Source organism: Myotis nattereri (assembly GCF_964212035.1).
Source record: "Myotis nattereri genome assembly, chromosome: 7".
NCBI lineage: Eukaryota > Metazoa > Chordata > Mammalia > Chiroptera > Vespertilionidae > Myotis > Myotis nattereri.
In genome coordinates this window covers 34923053-34940865 of record NC_138082.1, presented here as the reverse complement: position 1 = coordinate 34940865, position 17813 = coordinate 34923053, and the positions used below count along the sequence as shown (strand labels likewise).

The window sequence follows — 17813 nt, the reverse complement described above, 5'->3', positions numbered from 1 at the left end:
GGATGTGTTGGTGAGCCAGTCAAGTCGCCATGCCAACATTCGTGGACCCATAAACCCTAAGTCAGTTGTGAAAGTGTTAAGGGCAAAGGTCCAGATTTTTGAACTCGAATGGAGCCATGGACTGGCCACCCCTTGCATAACTGTCTCAAAAGTTTATTTGCGGACCCCACACGTGCCAGGCACCGCCCTAAGCACTTTCCATGTATTCAAACTGATTATGATGACACCCTTATTAGGAGGTAGTTATCCCCATTTTATATACAGGAAATTAAGGTACAGAAAAGCATCTTGCCCACGTTCTCATGGGTAGTGATAGAGCCAGAATTTGAATTCAGGAATGTTTTGTCAAGAAGTTGAATTTTAATTGGGCTTTTCAAGGACTTGCCCAAGGGCTGGCCTTTTTGGCTGGAAGCTCATTATCCCAACCCTGGGAGATCAGAAATCAACGATCCCCAGGTTGATGGGGCACACAGACAGGAACCAGAACTGTTACTTTGCCCTGAGTGGGGAGACCCCAAGAAGCCACAAGGCCTGGAAGTCAGGGTCCCATGCCACTGAATTGGAGGGCAAAGACTAGGTACAGTGGGATGAGCTGGGTGTGCTGTTTAGCAAGATGGGGTTTCCCTGGACAGAAAAGGATGGTCCAGTACTGTGGAAATGTCATTTTTAAAAAACTTGATCCCCGATAAAGCATTTTTCTATGTCAGATATTTTGAAATTGGAATCAACAGGAACCCGTTTCAGTCTGGTCCATTTAGCCACAGGCGCTGGCACCCTTTCTTCCACCTGCATTGGCACCTGTGGCCGCCCTGACAGCCCGTGTGCCAGGACTCCCATAGGGAACTCATGCCCTGGGTCACAGGGCAGAAATCAGGTGTGTGGGCGGGCCTGCTGCTGACCTCCTGACCCACCTGACGGGATGGCCTAGTGCCCGGCCAGTGAGTTCCGGGGACACTGACAAGCTCCAATGACAACTGCAGGAGCTGTGGTGGCTCTGCCTGGCCTGGGATGAGGACTACTGTGCCTTCCTGATAGGCCTGCACCACTCAGATGCCACCATGCCCTTTATCCAGCCGGACCCTTCCCCCTCTGTGTACCAGACGTGGTCCTGGAACCCCGTCTAATGGGCACAATTCCTGGTCACAAACAGGAAGTATGGCCTACATTCCCCCCTGCTGACCTCCAGGTCAGATGATACTGTGAATCAAGAAAAGCACACATCAGCCTATGTAGATGGGAAACCCAGAGGCAAGGAGGCTGTCAGTCAAACTGGAGAGTGGCAGGCAGGCAGGCAGTGGACAAAACCATACAGATATTTATTTGCATATGACATCACGGGGCCAAGGGTCTCCTGGGTGTGCTGCCTCTGAAGTGTGCAGACCTGACCGAACATGGCTGTATGCTGTTCCGATTCTTGCCCTCCACTGCCCGGGAGACCACCTCCACTCAGGCCTGGAACTACAGCAGACTCAGAGGCCACAGGTGTAGTCTCAGTGGCATTAGACATTGATTGGCTGCTTCCCGAGGTTTCTCCTGTCCCTCAGGAGCAAGGGTCTGGGTCTCTGATAAGCAGCTATAGTCCTTGCACACTAGGTCCTAAGCACATGACCCTCAGAAACACCTGGCCCCACTCCAGCCAGTTCCTCTGGGTCAAATGCGACAAAGGGTTCCCTGCCTTTTTTTTTTTTTTCTTTTCCAAATCATCGAGCTCCAGCCTCACAGGGTTCTAAACTTCTTTGTCCCACCCAGACCTGAAAGCAAGAGCTGGTTTTCAAGACCCAAATTCTCGTTGCATTTGGACAGAATGAATAATGTCTTTCATATTTTCTTTGTATTTCTCTTCAATAATTGCTTGACCCAACATCTTTCTGTCTGCTCTATACAATGAAAATACAAACTAAAGGAGAATAGAAAAAAATAATTAAAGCATTAAATTGTACAAATTACAAATCTGTTCCAAAATATACTTACATTAAATAAAATACGCATTTCAGTAAGAGATCTACAGTGAATGACTGCATTCTGGGAAGCCTCAGACACTGAGGCAGGGCTGACGTTCGTGGGAGGAGATAAGAGACTGCGCATCCAATCACAGTTTGCAGCGGGCTTGGGACCGCCCACCTGCCAGTTCTTGGCAGGTCATTGGCATTGCTGTGCAGGGAAGTGATTTGGGGGAAGGTAAGAAGCAAGCTCCGATTCTGAGTTCATTACAACTTCTCAAGCATTTCCTCAGCCTATACAGTACAGGTTCACAAAGTAAACATGTTAAGGTAAGCAGACAACTCTTTAGAGCCCAAACTCATTTTCTTGCTGTATTTATGCGGAACTCTCTGTCTACAATGGGCAGTCATGAAGAGGTTCCTCCGCAGGACATGTCGCAGGACCCAGCAGAGCCAGTGGGTCTGCGGGAGCGCGAGGACTGGGATGGAGGCCCCCTCGAGAGCTGAAGATGACCCTCTAGCACAGTCCACGCTGCAGGCGCCCCTCCTATCATCTGGCGTACCGCTTAATGTAGTCTTCCACTTTGTTCCGGAAGTCCTCCTGTGGAATTCGAGAAGAGCAAGTTAGTGAGGGCGAGTGACAACTCAGGGACAAGTCGGAGCCACCGAGCCAAGGGCCCACGGAGAGTTCAGCCTTCCGCAGCCAAGGAGGCAGGGCCACCAGAGACCTGTGGGGCTGGTTCCCCTGTGGGTGCCCACTATGTGCAAGACACTGTGCCAGGGGTACGGGGGGGGGGGGCAGAGAGTACGAACAGCAGCTGGAGCAGAAGGGATCCCAAGACCTTTCTTTTTGCAGATGGGGAGAGTGAGGCCCATATGGTTAAGGTCAGGACACCCGCACTTGTCCACGGACGGTGCTGCACTCAGAGAGGCTCCACAGCCCCTAGAAAACTCTCACCAGGTCACTACCACAATGCCCAGAAGCCAACAATACTCCCAGCTCCTCAGGAACCACAGCCCAAGCTCACTGGATGTGAAGTGAAGGCCCCAAGGCACCCTCCACTCAAAGGTGCCTCTGCTTAATCCTAATCCCCTTTGCTCTCATCATCTCACCAGGACAAAGTCCACACCTTCAGAAGATTCTGTGTGCTCAGGCCTCTATGCCTCCCAAATCTCCCTGTCCCCCTGTGGGCCCTGCAACCAGACCCCCTGTGTTCAAATCTGGGGCTCTGCCCCTTCCTGGTGAGTCTCTTAGAGAATAAGGGCTAACAAGAGGCCCTCCCTCCTGTAGTTGTCAGGAGAACAAATGTACTCTGGGAAGAGTGTGGGACAATGCCTGGCACCTGGGAGGGCCACTTGGGTTGCAGATACTGTTGATTCACCACTGCCCTCCTACTCAAGTATTGTGGCCCCTATGCTCTGCCCTGAACACCTGGAGCACATTCCCACCTTGAGGCCTTTGCACTGGCTGTCAGTCTCTGGAACTTTCCTGAGATCCACCTGGCTCACATCACATCTATAGTCACATCTTAACAGAAAGGTCTTCCCTGAACATCCTCCATAAAGTGCAACACCCATCACCCCCACCCCAACACCCCTGGCCCCCAGCCCCACCTTCCATGTTGATGGCTTATCTCTGCTCTGCCTCCTCCCACTAGAATGCACGCTGCACGGGGACAAAGACTGACTGTCCACTGATCCCCCTGGTACTCAAGCGGTCAATCTTGGGATGAACAATGACTACAAGAGAAAGTGAGCAGAGATACGATGATTGTGACTCGACATCAGGATGCAGGTCGGTCTGGGCACATCTAAGATTTCAAGTGGAGGCATCACTGTTTGGCCGATTTTAGGACCATCTGACTGGGGAGAATTTTATTAATTGCAAACCTGCCCTTATATCATACAAAGAATAGGAAGCAGCCTTCCAAGAAAGACAGAACGAGAGCCATCTGTATGTGCCCTGCTGTTACCACTGTCTTCCCTTGACAAGGCTGAGTCCACAAGCGCTGGAATAATCGCACGCTGATGGGCCCGTCAGCAGCAGTGACAAGTGGAGTGAGTACAACATGAACAAAGCCTCCTGAAAAGCTCTGGGCCCAGGAGCAGCCTGCTAGGCTAGTCAGCAGTGGACTAACTGAGGTGTTGCCAGGCAACCCCCAGCCAGGGTGGCCCAGAGGTGGGCAGAGGCAGAGCCATGTCCCACCCTGCACCTGTCCTGAAGACCTGTGCTGTCCCAGCCTCCTCCTCAGGTCGCCTGCCAAACCACCCTCCTCTGCCTGACCCTTCAGTTCCACTGTAGAACCCACTGCTCCCTGAAGTGCCTATCGCTAGTTTCCTGAGTCTGCATGGAACACATGCTGGGCACTCCAAGGAATCGGCGTGGCCCCTGCGAGGCTGAACAAGCTGCCAGCCTCCTCGCAGTCACACAGGCCGGCTCCCAGACTCCTGCGCAGATCCCAGGCCCTGTCCACATGCTTTGTAAGGATGTGTGTACAAGGGTATTTACTACATTACTGTAGTAGTTGGGGGGAAAAACAGTGGGAAAAACCGAGTCCCACCAGGAAGAGAACGGCTGAATAAGTGTGTAGAACTGCTTATGAGACATTGAACGGTTCTGAAAGTAGATGAGTGACACTTCATGCATTGACTTGGAGGGAAAAAGTTAAAGAAAAGGGACTGAGACTGGAGTAATGAATGTGACCCCATTCATTACACACTCACAGAGCTCTGGGAAAGGTGTGGAAGGTGAGGAGGCTGCTGGGGGCCCAGAGGGCACTGAGGGCATCATGCCACCCATGGTCCCTTCTATATTCCAATGCTGCTAAAGGTAAAGGAACAGTATACCAGATTCGACTACGAATTCTCTCTCAATAAAACACGTCTGACCTTGGGTCAAACACTTTACTGAAACCACTCACATGCATTGTGATATGTCATTATAAATTGCTTTAAATTCCAGTTCTGGATCCCACCATTCTCAACTTTGTGCCTATCTAGTCCAGAGACATAGTTATCTCTTTGCCAAACACCAGCCAGGACCTCCTGTCCCCAGCCTACCTTGTCCCTCAGGTGATGCTCTGCAGCCTCGATATTCAGTGGGTCATCGAAGTTCAGAAGATCCTTAAAGACAGAAATGCAACATAAACAAGGGAAAGATTCTGTTACTCCACTGTGATACATCTTCATATTAAGAACTAGGCAACTGAAACCGACCAGCAAACTGGAGAATGAAGCCCCAGGGAGCTGAGGATTCCACCATGAAGCTCCTCTGATATGGAGCACTCACCCTGTACTTTGTTCAACATGGTGATGAATAGCTGAAGGGGGGATCATGTTTATATGTAACTGTCCAAAATGTGGTGGAAATGGGGGTAACAGCCATCACATTAATTTCTAATGCTATTGGTAACTGGAGAATAAAAAAAGTCATTATGAGCTTTCCAAATTCAAGTCCCATTATTCTCTTTTTTCTTTCAAAATGAATCCCCTCTTCATTTTGTGATTAACAACTTTGCCTTTGTAAGTCTGTGGTTTCTATTTGGCCTTAACTGCAGTTTCCTTTCATCTTCTAATTCGCCTTCACAAGCATCACTCCCATCCTGGAACCCAGTTGAGTGCAGGACAGTGCCTTAGGCCTCGGGGTGTGTGGGGGCACCAGCCCCCTTCTACCTTAGGAAAGCCCTGGGATGGCTACTCCCCCACCCTCAAGCAACACCAGGGATTTCAGATGGGCCACGTCTGAGCTTTATACTGAGTGTTCCTCCTCTACCCGGACAGTAAGGTTTGTTTTATAAGGAGCCCCCGCTTTCCAAAGCCACAGAAGGACCATCGTAGACAACCATATTCCTCCTAGAGCAAGTATTAAATTTGCGGACTGTATCCCTGATTTGGAAATAAATATGGGTGTGACAAAGAAAATCTGTAAATCTCTATGGTCATTTACGGTTGGGAAATTAAACTCCAAGTCCTGGAAACACGTAAAAACATAAAGTACACATCAGACAAGACACCCAGTGTGTACAAAGACCACACCAAACACACAGAATTCCTTATCTTCTTTACCTCATCTTTGACCTAAAATGACTATACTGGATGGAATAACCATTACTGACTTAATTAGCAATCTGGATTGGCTCTTTAAAATTTGGGAGGTTTGGAGCACTTGGAGGGATGAAGGTCACACCAGACTTCTTTAAGAGAAAAAAAGAAAACTCCAAGGAGCCATCACTGTTTCCTCCCCTTAATTCCCTTGCAGCGAGTTGCTGGTCACAATCATTTCAGATTCAGGGCCAAGGCACCTGGAGGAAGCAGGATGGGTTTCGGGCCGGTTCTGCTGTGGTGGAGGATACAATGAGCGTGGGCCCGTGTGCTCTCTGGCTGCGACAAAGAGGCCTGGCCGCCAGGCAGAGTTTCAACCATGCTCAGGCCCTGCTGCTCCAGAAGTAACACTTCATTCACTTACATGAAAGTCAAAAACAGAATCACAGCAAAACGACTGGGCCCAGCAGAAAATCGTCCAGATGCTCGTTCCCATTGGTATTACCTTCCCACGGAGACTAAGGGAGCTCCTGAAATCAGCAAGCGCTGGTTGCTTGTGTTCCAGGTGTTGCCAAGTGACATCAGATCAGAAGGCAAGGAAGATGGGAACTTGGAGTCTAATTTTGAGGCTTTGTTTGTTTTTTATTTGCTGAATCAAGAACAAGAAGCCTGTGGCCTCTGATGACAGGTTGAGGACAGCAGCCGCACCCCAGGGTGACTCTGTAGGCACATCCACTATGAGCCAGGAAGCTGTCCCTCCGACAGCCAGTCCTGTGGGCTGTCCTGGACAGCCTCATTTTCATGCAGGGACCTTAGGGTTTTACCAACAGTAGCAGAGCTTTTTTTCTTTCTTCCAAAGAAGTTAATTTCTTTAAAGCTCTTTTTTGATCAAAAACCCCAAGGAAAACGTAACAATATATAAAATTCCAAATTCCAGCTTTCAGCTGTGCCCGTCTTAGCTTTTTCCCATGCCTCTTCCTGCCCTACAGCCCTGCCATGATGAGCTGTTTTCTAGAGACAGTGAACTCTGTTGGCAGCTCGTCACTAATACGAGAATGACTCAAAGGTTCTGGGTTTGTGAAAAGCCTCAGATGGGTGAGCACACCCTCCTTCACTCAAACCAGGACACGTTGGAGTGAACAGGGCTATGGGCTGGGCTGCTGTGAGAGCAGGCGGAGCGTGGCTGCCAGGTGCTGCCAGAGGACCCACCCCCATGTGAGGAGACTGAAGCCACCGACCTGGCCTGGGGAGTGGGGACGCTCTGCCCCCAGTCACCTCCCACATGTCACTGCAAACCCCCTCAAGGCCAGTCTCACAAAAGTGAGACAGGAAAGAGGGGTCAGTATGGACATGGTGCTGTCTTCAATCCCAGTGTTATTCTTATGGGCTCACAACAGCAGTCAGGGGAACCAGAGGAGCTTGGGATTTTGGTCAATATACTTACAGTAAACAAAGAGTTTAATCCCCAAACAACATCCTGGAATGAGGAAAAAAGAAAACAAGTTTCAGGCTCCTGTGCACAGTCTTTCAAACTCATAAGAAACATGTATGGGACCATATCAAAATTCATCTTTGCAGGCTTTGTTTTTCCCAAACCAGAATTAAAAAAACTTCTCTCATAATCACAGACTCTGAGAAATTCAAAGGTGAGCAGCTACAAGCAGTGAGTGTAAAATCAGAGAACAGAAACTGCCCTCCCGCAATGACGAGTCCAATCCTGGGTGGTAACAGCCCTTAGGCAGCTTCTGCCCAGGACACCCTGACCTCACAGTATGCTCACCTGTCACTCTCCGGCAGAGTCCAGCCACCTTTAAGATAAACTCTGCTGTTTTGGTATCTGTTGCCTCTTGGGGACCAGATCACCCGCCATCCCACTGAGTCTTAATAATTTTGCTCTAGTTACTTCAAAAATCAAGGGAGACAGTTTTTTTTTAAATTCAAAGATCAGAGATTTTAATTAAAATATGACAGAAACCCACTTTCTCTCTGGACTGACTTGTGATGGGCGACTCAATCAGACTCTTTCCTGGCCTTCCTTTCACCAGCTCAAGGGGCTTGTCTGTTTCAGGCCTACTCTCATTCTCATCTGATACTCTGCTAGTATTTTAATTGCCCCCTCTGCTGTCTCTCATGTATCCACACACCCACTCCTCCCTCCGTCCATCCATCCTTCAGGTGTGAGCCAGGCCTGGGGCCAGAGCTGGGGGTGAACACCAGCACTCAGGCTGGTGGAGGGGTCTGACAGATGGTGTGTTGACGGAGCTTCCACAGGCGTGTTCCCACAGAGAACTCATCTGGGAGAGGACATGGGGCACTGCCAGGAAGAGGGATGGCAGGAGGGAGCACCTGCCAAGTCGAGGGACTGCCTGTACAGAAGCTAAGTCCCAAAAGGGCAGGGCATGCCCAGGATGTGGTGAGAGGCCAGGCCAGGCTGCTCGTGGCAGCAGAGACCACACCTCATGAGGAGCCACGGTCATGACCACAGGAAGTCTGCATTGTCCCCTGACTCTGGGACAGGGCCTCAAATGCCTTCCCTGTGTTCTTCTCCCAAAGTGCCTACTCGGTGATCCACAACACCTGCCAGTCCCTTCTGGCCACAGAGTGGTCTGCACACCAGTCTGCAGCTGTCTACCAGGAGGTGTGGTCAGGTGCAGTTGCCTGCCGGGCCACTCTGACCCACACGTGTCTCTGGGCCTGTGTCCTCTAAGAGCAGTGACACTGCAATGTGTCTACTATCCTCTTCTGAGAGCCGAGGAACAGGAATGAGGAGGGTGTCTGAGAGACCAACCACTCAGTCAGTATATGATGGATACAGTCAGGTTTCTGCGCATTATTTTAGAAGGTGGGGCCTGAAAGTTAGTCTGTGAAGCATAGTGGGAAAAGAAGCCTGGCACCTGTAAAGGGCAGGGCCCAGGACTGTCCTATCCTGCTCAGCGTCACCCTTTCGACCGGAGGGACAGCGCCCAGCAGCATCTCTGTGCATCTGGCCCAAATTTAGAAGTCGTTTTAGTTGGTGCAACTTTTATCACCCATGCACGACTAAGCCAAAGGTGCCATGTGGGGAAAACACTGCTTTTGAGAGGGGGCAGCATGTGCAGTGTACAGCCAGCTCTCAGGGCCTCGCAAACAGGCTGGTTTGACACCCACAGCCCTTTCACGTTGCCCAGCTAAGACTGTCGGCCTCAGAGTTGTTGTCACTGGGGAAGATGGCATGGCCATGGCTTTGTGCTGAGTCTGGGGTAAAGTGCAGCTGGGAACCAAGCTGCCCGATCCAGCATGGGGCAGGCGCTCTCCTGGGCAGTGTCGACCCAACACAGACAGGGCAAAGGTGACAATGGTTTGGAACCGTCTCATTAGTCAACAATGATGGTGACTGTCAGGTAGCTGTTCACTGGCAAGTGAACACTGGCCCAAGCCTGACAACTTCTGATAGAGTGAACAGGCCCAGGAAGAAGCCCTAGGTGTCCTATGGGTACCACTGCAGAAACGCCTTGAGGGGAGGCTACAGCTGGTGGCTCACGTAGGCACCGTGACATCGGCCCTGAAAGCAACTCAAGCCTATGGTTAGAAGCAAGTGGGCCATTTATTTAGTCCCCGTAGCTCCCTTCTCCACAGCCCTCCCCAAAGCAGACCCGACCGCTGTCCTGCCGCCCCTCCTCTGTGCAGTGTACCTCAAGGTAGCTCAGAAGGGACACACAGAAGTCACACCTCCCCTTTCTTTTCCTCCCCTTCTACCAACTCCTGGCAACTCTCCTCACCTTTAAGGGTGAGACAACTATAGAAGACTAGGGTAGGGGGTAGGGGGATACAAAGGAAAAACAACAATTATATATTATACGAAGATGGTAAAGGGCAAAGGCAGAGCTGATGACCTGACATGCCCCCTGCACCGCAGAGAATGGGGACAGAGGAACTGAAGGGCGAGTGCTTGCCTGAGCAGCCCCAGGCGGTAGTGGGTGGTGGGGAGACGAGGGGCAGGGTGTGCCTGGCCTCCTGCGTGCACAGGACAGAGAGGACATGGCTGTTCTTACAGGTGGCTGGTTACTGAGGGAGAGGTCACCGGGCAGGGCTGTGGTCAAAGGCACCTACCTTTAATGTCCTCGTGGGAGCCCAGCCAGTGCCATCGATCGAATGTTCCCTCAGTAAACTGGAACAGACAAAGCAGAGTGGTCAGCACATCTTCACAAAAATGAACTTTCCATATTTTGAAAATTTATTACCAAGGTTCCTTCTGGTGAAAATTAGCCTGGCATTGCTGAATTATATCATACTGCTGCTTGACCAGAACCTAACAGCTCCAAGGAGACGGAGCACCCTCAGCACTTCCTGCCCTGCTTCTCTCCTGAGCCACCACTAGTTTGCAGCTGATGCCTACTGTCCCCATGGGCATGTCCACCTTTTTCTTTTTAAACATTTGTTTAAATCCTCACCTGAGGATATATTTTTATTGATTTTAGAGAGGAAGAGAGATCAATGTGAGAGAGAATTATCGATCGGCTGCCTTCTGTACACACCTCGACCAGGGATCAAACCCGCAGCCCTACGTATGTGCCTTGACCAGGAGTCAGGCCCATAACCTTTTGGTGCACGGATGATGCTCCAACCGAGACAGCTGGCCAGAGTGGGGTGTCCACCTTTTTCATACTGACTGGTAGGGACTTTCACAAACAATGTAATCAGCTGCTCTTCGCTTTGGATTTTGTTTTTGTATTTTTAATCTTAACCTATCAATGTTTCTGGCTTTTGTAGCAGGCTAGCATCTGCTAAATTCCTGTCATACTCTGCTAGTAATTTGATTTCTCAGAAGACAGCAGAAGTGACAAGAGGAATTCCTCAGATCTAGTTCTGAGCAAGGAAGGGGACGTGAGCACAGGTGAGAGCCTGGGGAGAAAGCTGGACCAGATGCCACTTATCACCTGAAACTGAAAGTTTCAATACTTACAGGGCAGACACTTCAGAGGGAAGATGCCTTTTAAACAGGTACGCTTTTATAAAATGTACTCTAACTATAAAAAATAAGGCTGACATGGAGAGGAGGCACCACATATAAAGTGGGAAATGGGTGCTAACTGCCCCTGTAAGAAAGGAAGAGGAATCCGCTGTCTGAGCAGCTGGGAGCAGTCACAGGCTGCACACTGCCTTTCAAAGGTGACCAGTGTTTACCAGAGCAGAAGTGAAAGGAGATTTTCTTCCCAGATTTCATGAATGGCATTTTTCCCTTAGCTAAAATCAGCCACGTGGAGGGAATGTGGCCTCATTAAAACAGGACAGGAAAAGGGTAAAGGCTCCCGGAGGGCAGCTGCATGACACTGCACAGCCTTGGCCAGCAAAGGGCATAGGAGGCCTCAGGTCTGGAGGCAGCAGCCAGATGTGAGTGCAGCCCAAAGCCCCAGGGAGGTCTCCCAACCCTCCCAATCTGGCCCAGCTTCAAAATCTTCCTTCTAGAAATCCAAGGCTCACACACAGTGCTCAGAAATGTGGAAGACAGGAAGAAGAGGGCTCACCTCAGACATATCTCGCCCGTCTCTGTGATGTTGGGGTGCCAGATCCTGGTCAAGCATCTCACTTTGGGTGGCTGCAATGCAGAGAGAGAGGTCACAGGCCCTCCAAGCACGTCACAGACCACAGCCTCACCACGTGCCCCCCCGTCTCTCGTTCTCCTCCTTACTAGGCATTCAACCTTGATACTGGCTCACATCACCCATGTGGGACTGTGTTGTCACCCTGCACCCACATGTGGTCTTGCTGGTAAAGCCTGACGTGCCCCCAACAGAACCCTCTACAAGCCCCGAGGCCTGATGGTGACTGGTCCCGCTGTGAGGAGGAGCCCACGTGCACTCCAGGGGGTGTCTGCAATGCTCCTGCCCAATGCCAAGAGGACCCCACAGATTCCTCAGGAGCTGCTGAGCTGTGGCTGAAAGTTACTGCTCCTGAAGTGGTGCCATTCCCTGTGTGTGTTCCTGAAGATGCCACTGCCATCTTCCTAGATGGAAGTTTGGTCCATTTACACTTACAGCAGGGAGAATGAAACGAGTACTGGGAAATAAGGCAGTCCAACATTGTTCATGATGTGGTGTGTTGAATAATGTTGTTCTTTTAAACTATAAAAGCAGCCTGGCCAGTGTGGCTCAGGGGTTAAACCAGGAGGTCACAGTTCGATTCCTGGTTATGGCACATGCCCAGGCTGCGGGTTCAATCCCCAATAGGGGCTGTGCAGGAGGCAGCCGATTGATGTTTCACTCTCACAGCATGTTTCTCTCTCCCTTTCCCTTCCTCTCTCTAAAAATCAATTTAAAAATATTAAAAAACATACTCTCTCAGCACCATCATGAATTTTCTTCCTGATTTCAAAAAACTAAGACATCACGGGACTCTAAAAAATGATTCATCCAACTATGCAAATATAGATGTCTGAGGATTATAGATTTAGGTCCAGAGTAAGTTTAATATGCTCATCTGCTTTTCGTCAAATGAATGAGAGTGCATTTGACAGGGAGATGCTAGGACAGCCTGCACTCCAGCGAGGCCTGCAGGCTGAAGCAGGGAGGCCAGGCTGTGTAACTCTCCCTAATGGGCAAGTGAGTAACAATATAGTTAACTAGTGGTACCTGACTATAGTTAACACAGTGAGCAGACTCAATCACTGGCCGGTGCGGTACCCGAAGGAACCGAGCTCTCTCCCTCGTTCCCTCCCTCCCTTTCATGGAGTCCTGGCCTGCACATGGTCACCCCACCTAGTGTTAACTTCTTGTCTTTAAATATCTGTCTGCATCTGCACCCTTTTCTCCTTGTCCCTTCACACCTTCCACAGACACCTCCCTTGTCAATGGCCCTCTTAACTGAAACCTCTGCATGAGAACCGTGGACCCAGATTCAGACACACTTTCCAAACAGAAATGTGTTTGTAGACCCTGACACCCTCAAAATGAGATAAACAGGAAATATCTAGTTCCACCGCCCACCCCAGTGGCTGGCACTGCATCCATTCATCACAGGGCGAAGAGTATAATAATGACAGCCAGTGCAGGGAGAGGGATTCTTCAGTGGACAAGCGGCTAAGCGTTAGAACACAGTGAGAGCCCCACTCAGAGCTCCGTCCTGATGCAGGAAACACACAGGTGAGAGCCACAGAGCACTGGAGGAAGTGGAGATGAGCTATTGGGGTGTAGGCCTCTTTAAAGCATCTCCTAACATGAAAAGCTCATGAAGGAAAAGTAGACTTCACCGCAGTGATGAGACAAAAAACAAACTTTTATAGAACAACAACAGGAGATAGGAAAAAACAAGGAAAATATTTACAGCACAGCTAAGAAAACTAAAAATAGTTTCGCATACTATTTTCCAACAGAACAAAGGCTAAGCACAAAACAGCTCATAAAAAACATGAATAGCTAATAAGGAGAAAAAGTATTTAACATCCTACTTAATAAATGAAAGTTCAAATGACAATTAGAAAACATTTATTTCCTCCCAAAATGGCAAAAAGGAAAAAAATAAAGAAAATATGCCATCTCGATGAGTTTAGGAAAAGGGAATATCCAAGCACTAACGGTGAAGCTGCCAATTGGCATAAGGTCCCTGGAGGGGCGGGGCTGCTCCCACTGCAGACTGCCCAGCGTCCTCACAAGCACTTGTTCACAAAAGGCTCTCTCTAGGACTCCAGATACTGCTGCTGAGTGACACTAACCACAAAACATCAGGGATTTCATGCTCAGTCCCAGGACTGGGTGGGTAACAGGGGACACAGTCCGGGGAGTGCCGGCCCCTGTGACGGCCACCCAGCCACGTGAAGGGGAAACGGGGGCTCAGGCACAGGCTACTCACCACCATGTTGTATGCATCAGGAACTTCCGTTTCAAACTGAAATTTTCCACCCTGGTAGTAACCCTCATCTATCAAAAAAACACAAAACAAAACAAAAAATTCTTTAAATTAAAAAAAAAGAAAAAGGAAACAAAAGCAAACACCATGTTAGGATATGGCAAACACAGAGGAGTAAGAGTTCACAAGAGGACTCAGGGTCCTTCGTCAGGCCACCAGATCCTGCCCGACCTGGCTCAGACACCGCTCCACTATGCCTGCCTACTGTTGGCTCCTCCCTGGCCCGACGCCCTCCTCCTTCTGAAGACTGGCTCCTCTTTTTCAGTCTCCAGAACCCTGACCTAGGCAGCCCGCTCTCACCTGGGCCCACCTATTCTGCACCGCAGCACCCAGCATGTCCCCTCAACACATCTCATGACAGGCAACGCCTTATTTAAGCTGTGTGGTCACCTGTTTGCTGCTGGTCTCCCCACGAGAACGTCAGTTCCATGGAGTAAGGGGCTAGTGGTGACTGTTGAACCCCCAGTGCCTGGCACATGGCTCCTGGCTACTTAATAAAGGTTTACTAGGACAGACCCTGTGCAGGGCACTGCTCCAAGCCCTGGGGACACACCCTTGAACCAGACAGAACTGCTGCCTCATTAATGTGCCTGGTCAACAGCTAGGGGGCGGGCATGCAGGAGGCCCAGGTTTGCAGTGGCACCTCCATGCCACTCCCCAGGTCTGCAGACCCCACAGCACTATGCCAATGCCTTTAACTGTGCCACCAGCCACTCTGCCTCTTCTAGAGTCCACCTACAGGTGAGCCGGGTTCCCAGGTGTAAACACTGCAAGCTGCCGCCAGCAGAGGGCGCCGGGCACAAATGTGCACCAGCCTGGACATGCCCCCGCAGTTAATTAAACTCCACAATTTAACAAAATTAACCCATCTTTAAAACAAAGGTTCAACTTCCCCCAAACTATTTCTCACCAGGAACAAATCAGCAATACTACATCTTATCGCTTCCCTCAGCTGTTTACACAAAATAAACATTTAATATCTGCTACTTGCATTTGATTTTGTTGTCCAACTAGCTTTCATTTTTAAGCCAGTCTTTCTGTGGTTTCTTTATTTGGTATTATGCTTAAAAGGTCTTTCCCAGCCCTGGCTGGTGTTTTTCACTGGTTAGAACATTGGTGCTTGAATTGAAGGGTCACGGGTTCAATTCCCAGTCAAGGGCACTTACCTGGGTTGCAGGTTCAATCCCTAGCCCTCGTCGGGGCATTTGTGGGAACGAACCAATTGCTGTATCTCTCTCACATCGATGTTTCTGTCTCTCTCTGTCTATCTCCCTCCCTCCCTTCCACTTTATCTAAAATCAATGGAAAAATATCCTCAGGTGAGGATTAACAACAAAAAATGCTACCAGAATTTAATAAATGAATTTAGTAAGGTAACAAGACACATGACAATATATTTTAAAAAATCAACTGCATTACTCGGCGGTGTGGCTCAGTGATGGAGTGTCAACCTATTAACCAAAGGTCACGGTTCCATTTCCAGTCAGGGCACATCCCCAGGAAGGGGCGTGCAGGAGGCAGCCGAAAATGATTCTCTCTCATCATTGATGTTTCTATCTCTCTCCCTTCTCTGAAATCAATAAAAAAAAAATTAAATTATCAATTGCATTTTTATATACTAATAACAAGTAAAATAGAAATTTAAAAAATACCATTTACAACAACTTCAAAAAACATGGAATCCTTAGTGACATATTTAACAAAGCGCTTGCAGGACCTATATATACACTAACACTACAAAATGTTGCCGAGAGAAAGTAAAAAAGACCTAAGTAAATGCAGATGTTCTGCATGCTCATGGATTGGAAGACTCAATCTCGTTAAGATGTCACTTCTTGTTGGACTGTAGAGAATAGGAGAGTCAGAAATTGTCACACATTGCTGGTTGGTATATGGCACAACCACTTCAGAAAGTTTCTTAAGAAATTAAATATATCTTTCCCATGACTCAGATATTCCACTCTTTTTCAGAGAGAAAGGGAGAGGGAGAGAGATAGAAACATCAATGATGAGAGAGAATGAGAATCACTGCCTGCCTGCCTCCTGTATGCCCCACACTGGGGATCAAGCCTTCAACCCAGGCATATGGCCTGACTGGGAATCGAACCGTGACCTGGTTCATCAATCGATGCTCAACCACTGAGCCATGCTGGCTAGGCCCAGAGATTTCATTCTTAAGTGGAAATGAAGAGAAATGAAACGTATGAGTATACAAAGGATAGTAAAAGAATGTTAATAGCAGTCTTATTCGTAATATCCAAAGCTGGGAAGAATTCTAATGTTCACCAACAGGAAAAGGAACAATTATGGCACATTCATATAATAAATAAAGAGGAACAAACTACCGACACGCCAAACATGTATGAATTTAAAAACATGTTACCTGCAAAAAGCCAGAGACAAATAGGATATATAAGATTCTCTTAATATATGAGTAGGTAAGATTCCATGTATATGAAATGTAAGAACTGACAAAACTGATCCATGATACTAGAAATCAGAAAGGACTTTTGGGTGGGCAGTAGGGGCTGAGGAAATGACTGCAAAGAAGCAGAAGGGAACTTCGGGAGTGGAGGAAAGAAACATCTTTACTATGTTGTGGTTAAGAAGGGGTATACATTTTTTGAAATGCATTGAACTGTATAATTCAAATTAGTACATTTTAGCCCTAGCCTGTTTGGCTCAGTCGATAGAGCATCAGCCTGCGGACAGAAGGGTCCCAGGTTCAATTCTGGTCAAGGGCACATACCCAGGTTGCGGGTTTGATCCCCAGTAGGGGGCATGCAGGAGGCAGCCAATGAATGATTCTCTCTCATCATCATTGACGTTTCTATCTCTCTCTCTCCCTCTCTGAAATCAATAAAAAATATTTTTAAAAAATTAGTACATTTTGTTTGTAATTTCATACCCCAGTAAATGTACTTACAAAGGAAAAACTAAAATTAAAATAATAATTATGTCCACAGCCCCCTCTACCTAAAAGCCTCCACACCACAGTGGGGCAGGCTGAGGGACCTCCACAGACCAGCTGGGCAACTATGACCTGGCAGGCCCAGTGTGTCAAACCTCACAGGAGGCTGTGGGGGAGAGATGAGCCAGTGTTTGGGGTTTTGCTTTGTTTTGTTTTGTTTCACTTGCTAGTATTTTTTGTTTTGTTTTTTTATAAGTCCATGTGAAGACTTTGTTTTCTCCTAAACTCATTTCTTTTCCTCTGTCACCAAATTTCAGTTCCATGTTTTCTCTGAGGAGCACATTTATTTCCAAGCATGAGGGACACTCCAAAAACCACCAAAACTGAAATGTCATCAAGTTGCCAGAGCCAGTCAAAGAGCTTTGAGCTTCAAATGCAGAAGCAGCTCCTCCACCCTGAGCACCCAGAGCTGAGATATCACAGTCATTCCTGGGCTTTCAGACTCGGCCCCAGGATTACTGGCTGCAAATGAGCCAGTGTCAACACCATCTGCTTCATCCATCCTGAAAACTCTACTTCTTAGGCACATCTCTGCCAGTTTTTTCAATGCTAAAAAGAGTGCGACTCCAGAAAGTCTTTAAAAAACCAGGCTATCGGGCCAGTGTTCAGGGCTGGCAGACAGCAGCCCTGCTTCTCTTAACCAAGGGCAGGAGCCACAGGCTCTTTGACTCGGTGTGTGAGGAGCACGCTGGGGACACAGCTCCAGGCGACAATTGTGTCCCTGACATGCACATGTCACAAACAGAAATGCTAAATTCTCACAGTTACAGGCACAGAAACACAAGTTCCTTTTTTATCTGATCCAACAGAGAATACCAAAACTATAACAAACAATTGAGCTCTGTTTTCAAGAACAACAGAAAGAACATGAAAAACAGTGTCATATACATAATCACAACATCCATGTAATTAGGGGGGAGGAAATGCAATCAAAAAAGAAAAAGAAACAATCAGAGGTTGGACTTGACACAAACCCACTC

The 17813-nt window shown here is 48.5% G+C and overlaps 1 protein-coding gene across 8 annotated transcripts in view; it reads right to left on the bottom strand.

Moving 5' to 3' along the window:
* Positions 1-1290: 1290 nt before the first annotated feature.
* Positions 1291-17813, bottom strand: part of UBE2F (ubiquitin conjugating enzyme E2 F (putative)) — an 87751-nt gene continuing 71228 nt past the window's right edge. For 4 of the 8 annotated variants that reach the window (XM_081095310.1, XM_081095304.1, XM_081095308.1 and 1 more), the window contains 6 exons: positions 13806-13873; positions 11486-11556; positions 10071-10128; positions 7426-7458; positions 5001-5063; positions 1291-2541 (listed from right to left, as the gene is read on the bottom strand). In XM_081095310.1, coding sequence (XP_080951436.1) covers positions 2491-2541; positions 5001-5063; positions 7426-7458; positions 10071-10128; positions 11486-11556; positions 13806-13873 — 344 coding nt within the window. In that variant the 3' untranslated portion in view covers positions 1291-2490. Of the gene's footprint in view, positions 2542-5000; positions 5064-7425; positions 7459-10070; positions 10129-11485; positions 11557-13805; positions 13907-17813 lie in introns of all 8 variants that reach the window. The other 4 variants (XM_081095303.1, XM_081095306.1, XM_081095305.1 and 1 more) reach the window with 1 other exon arrangement.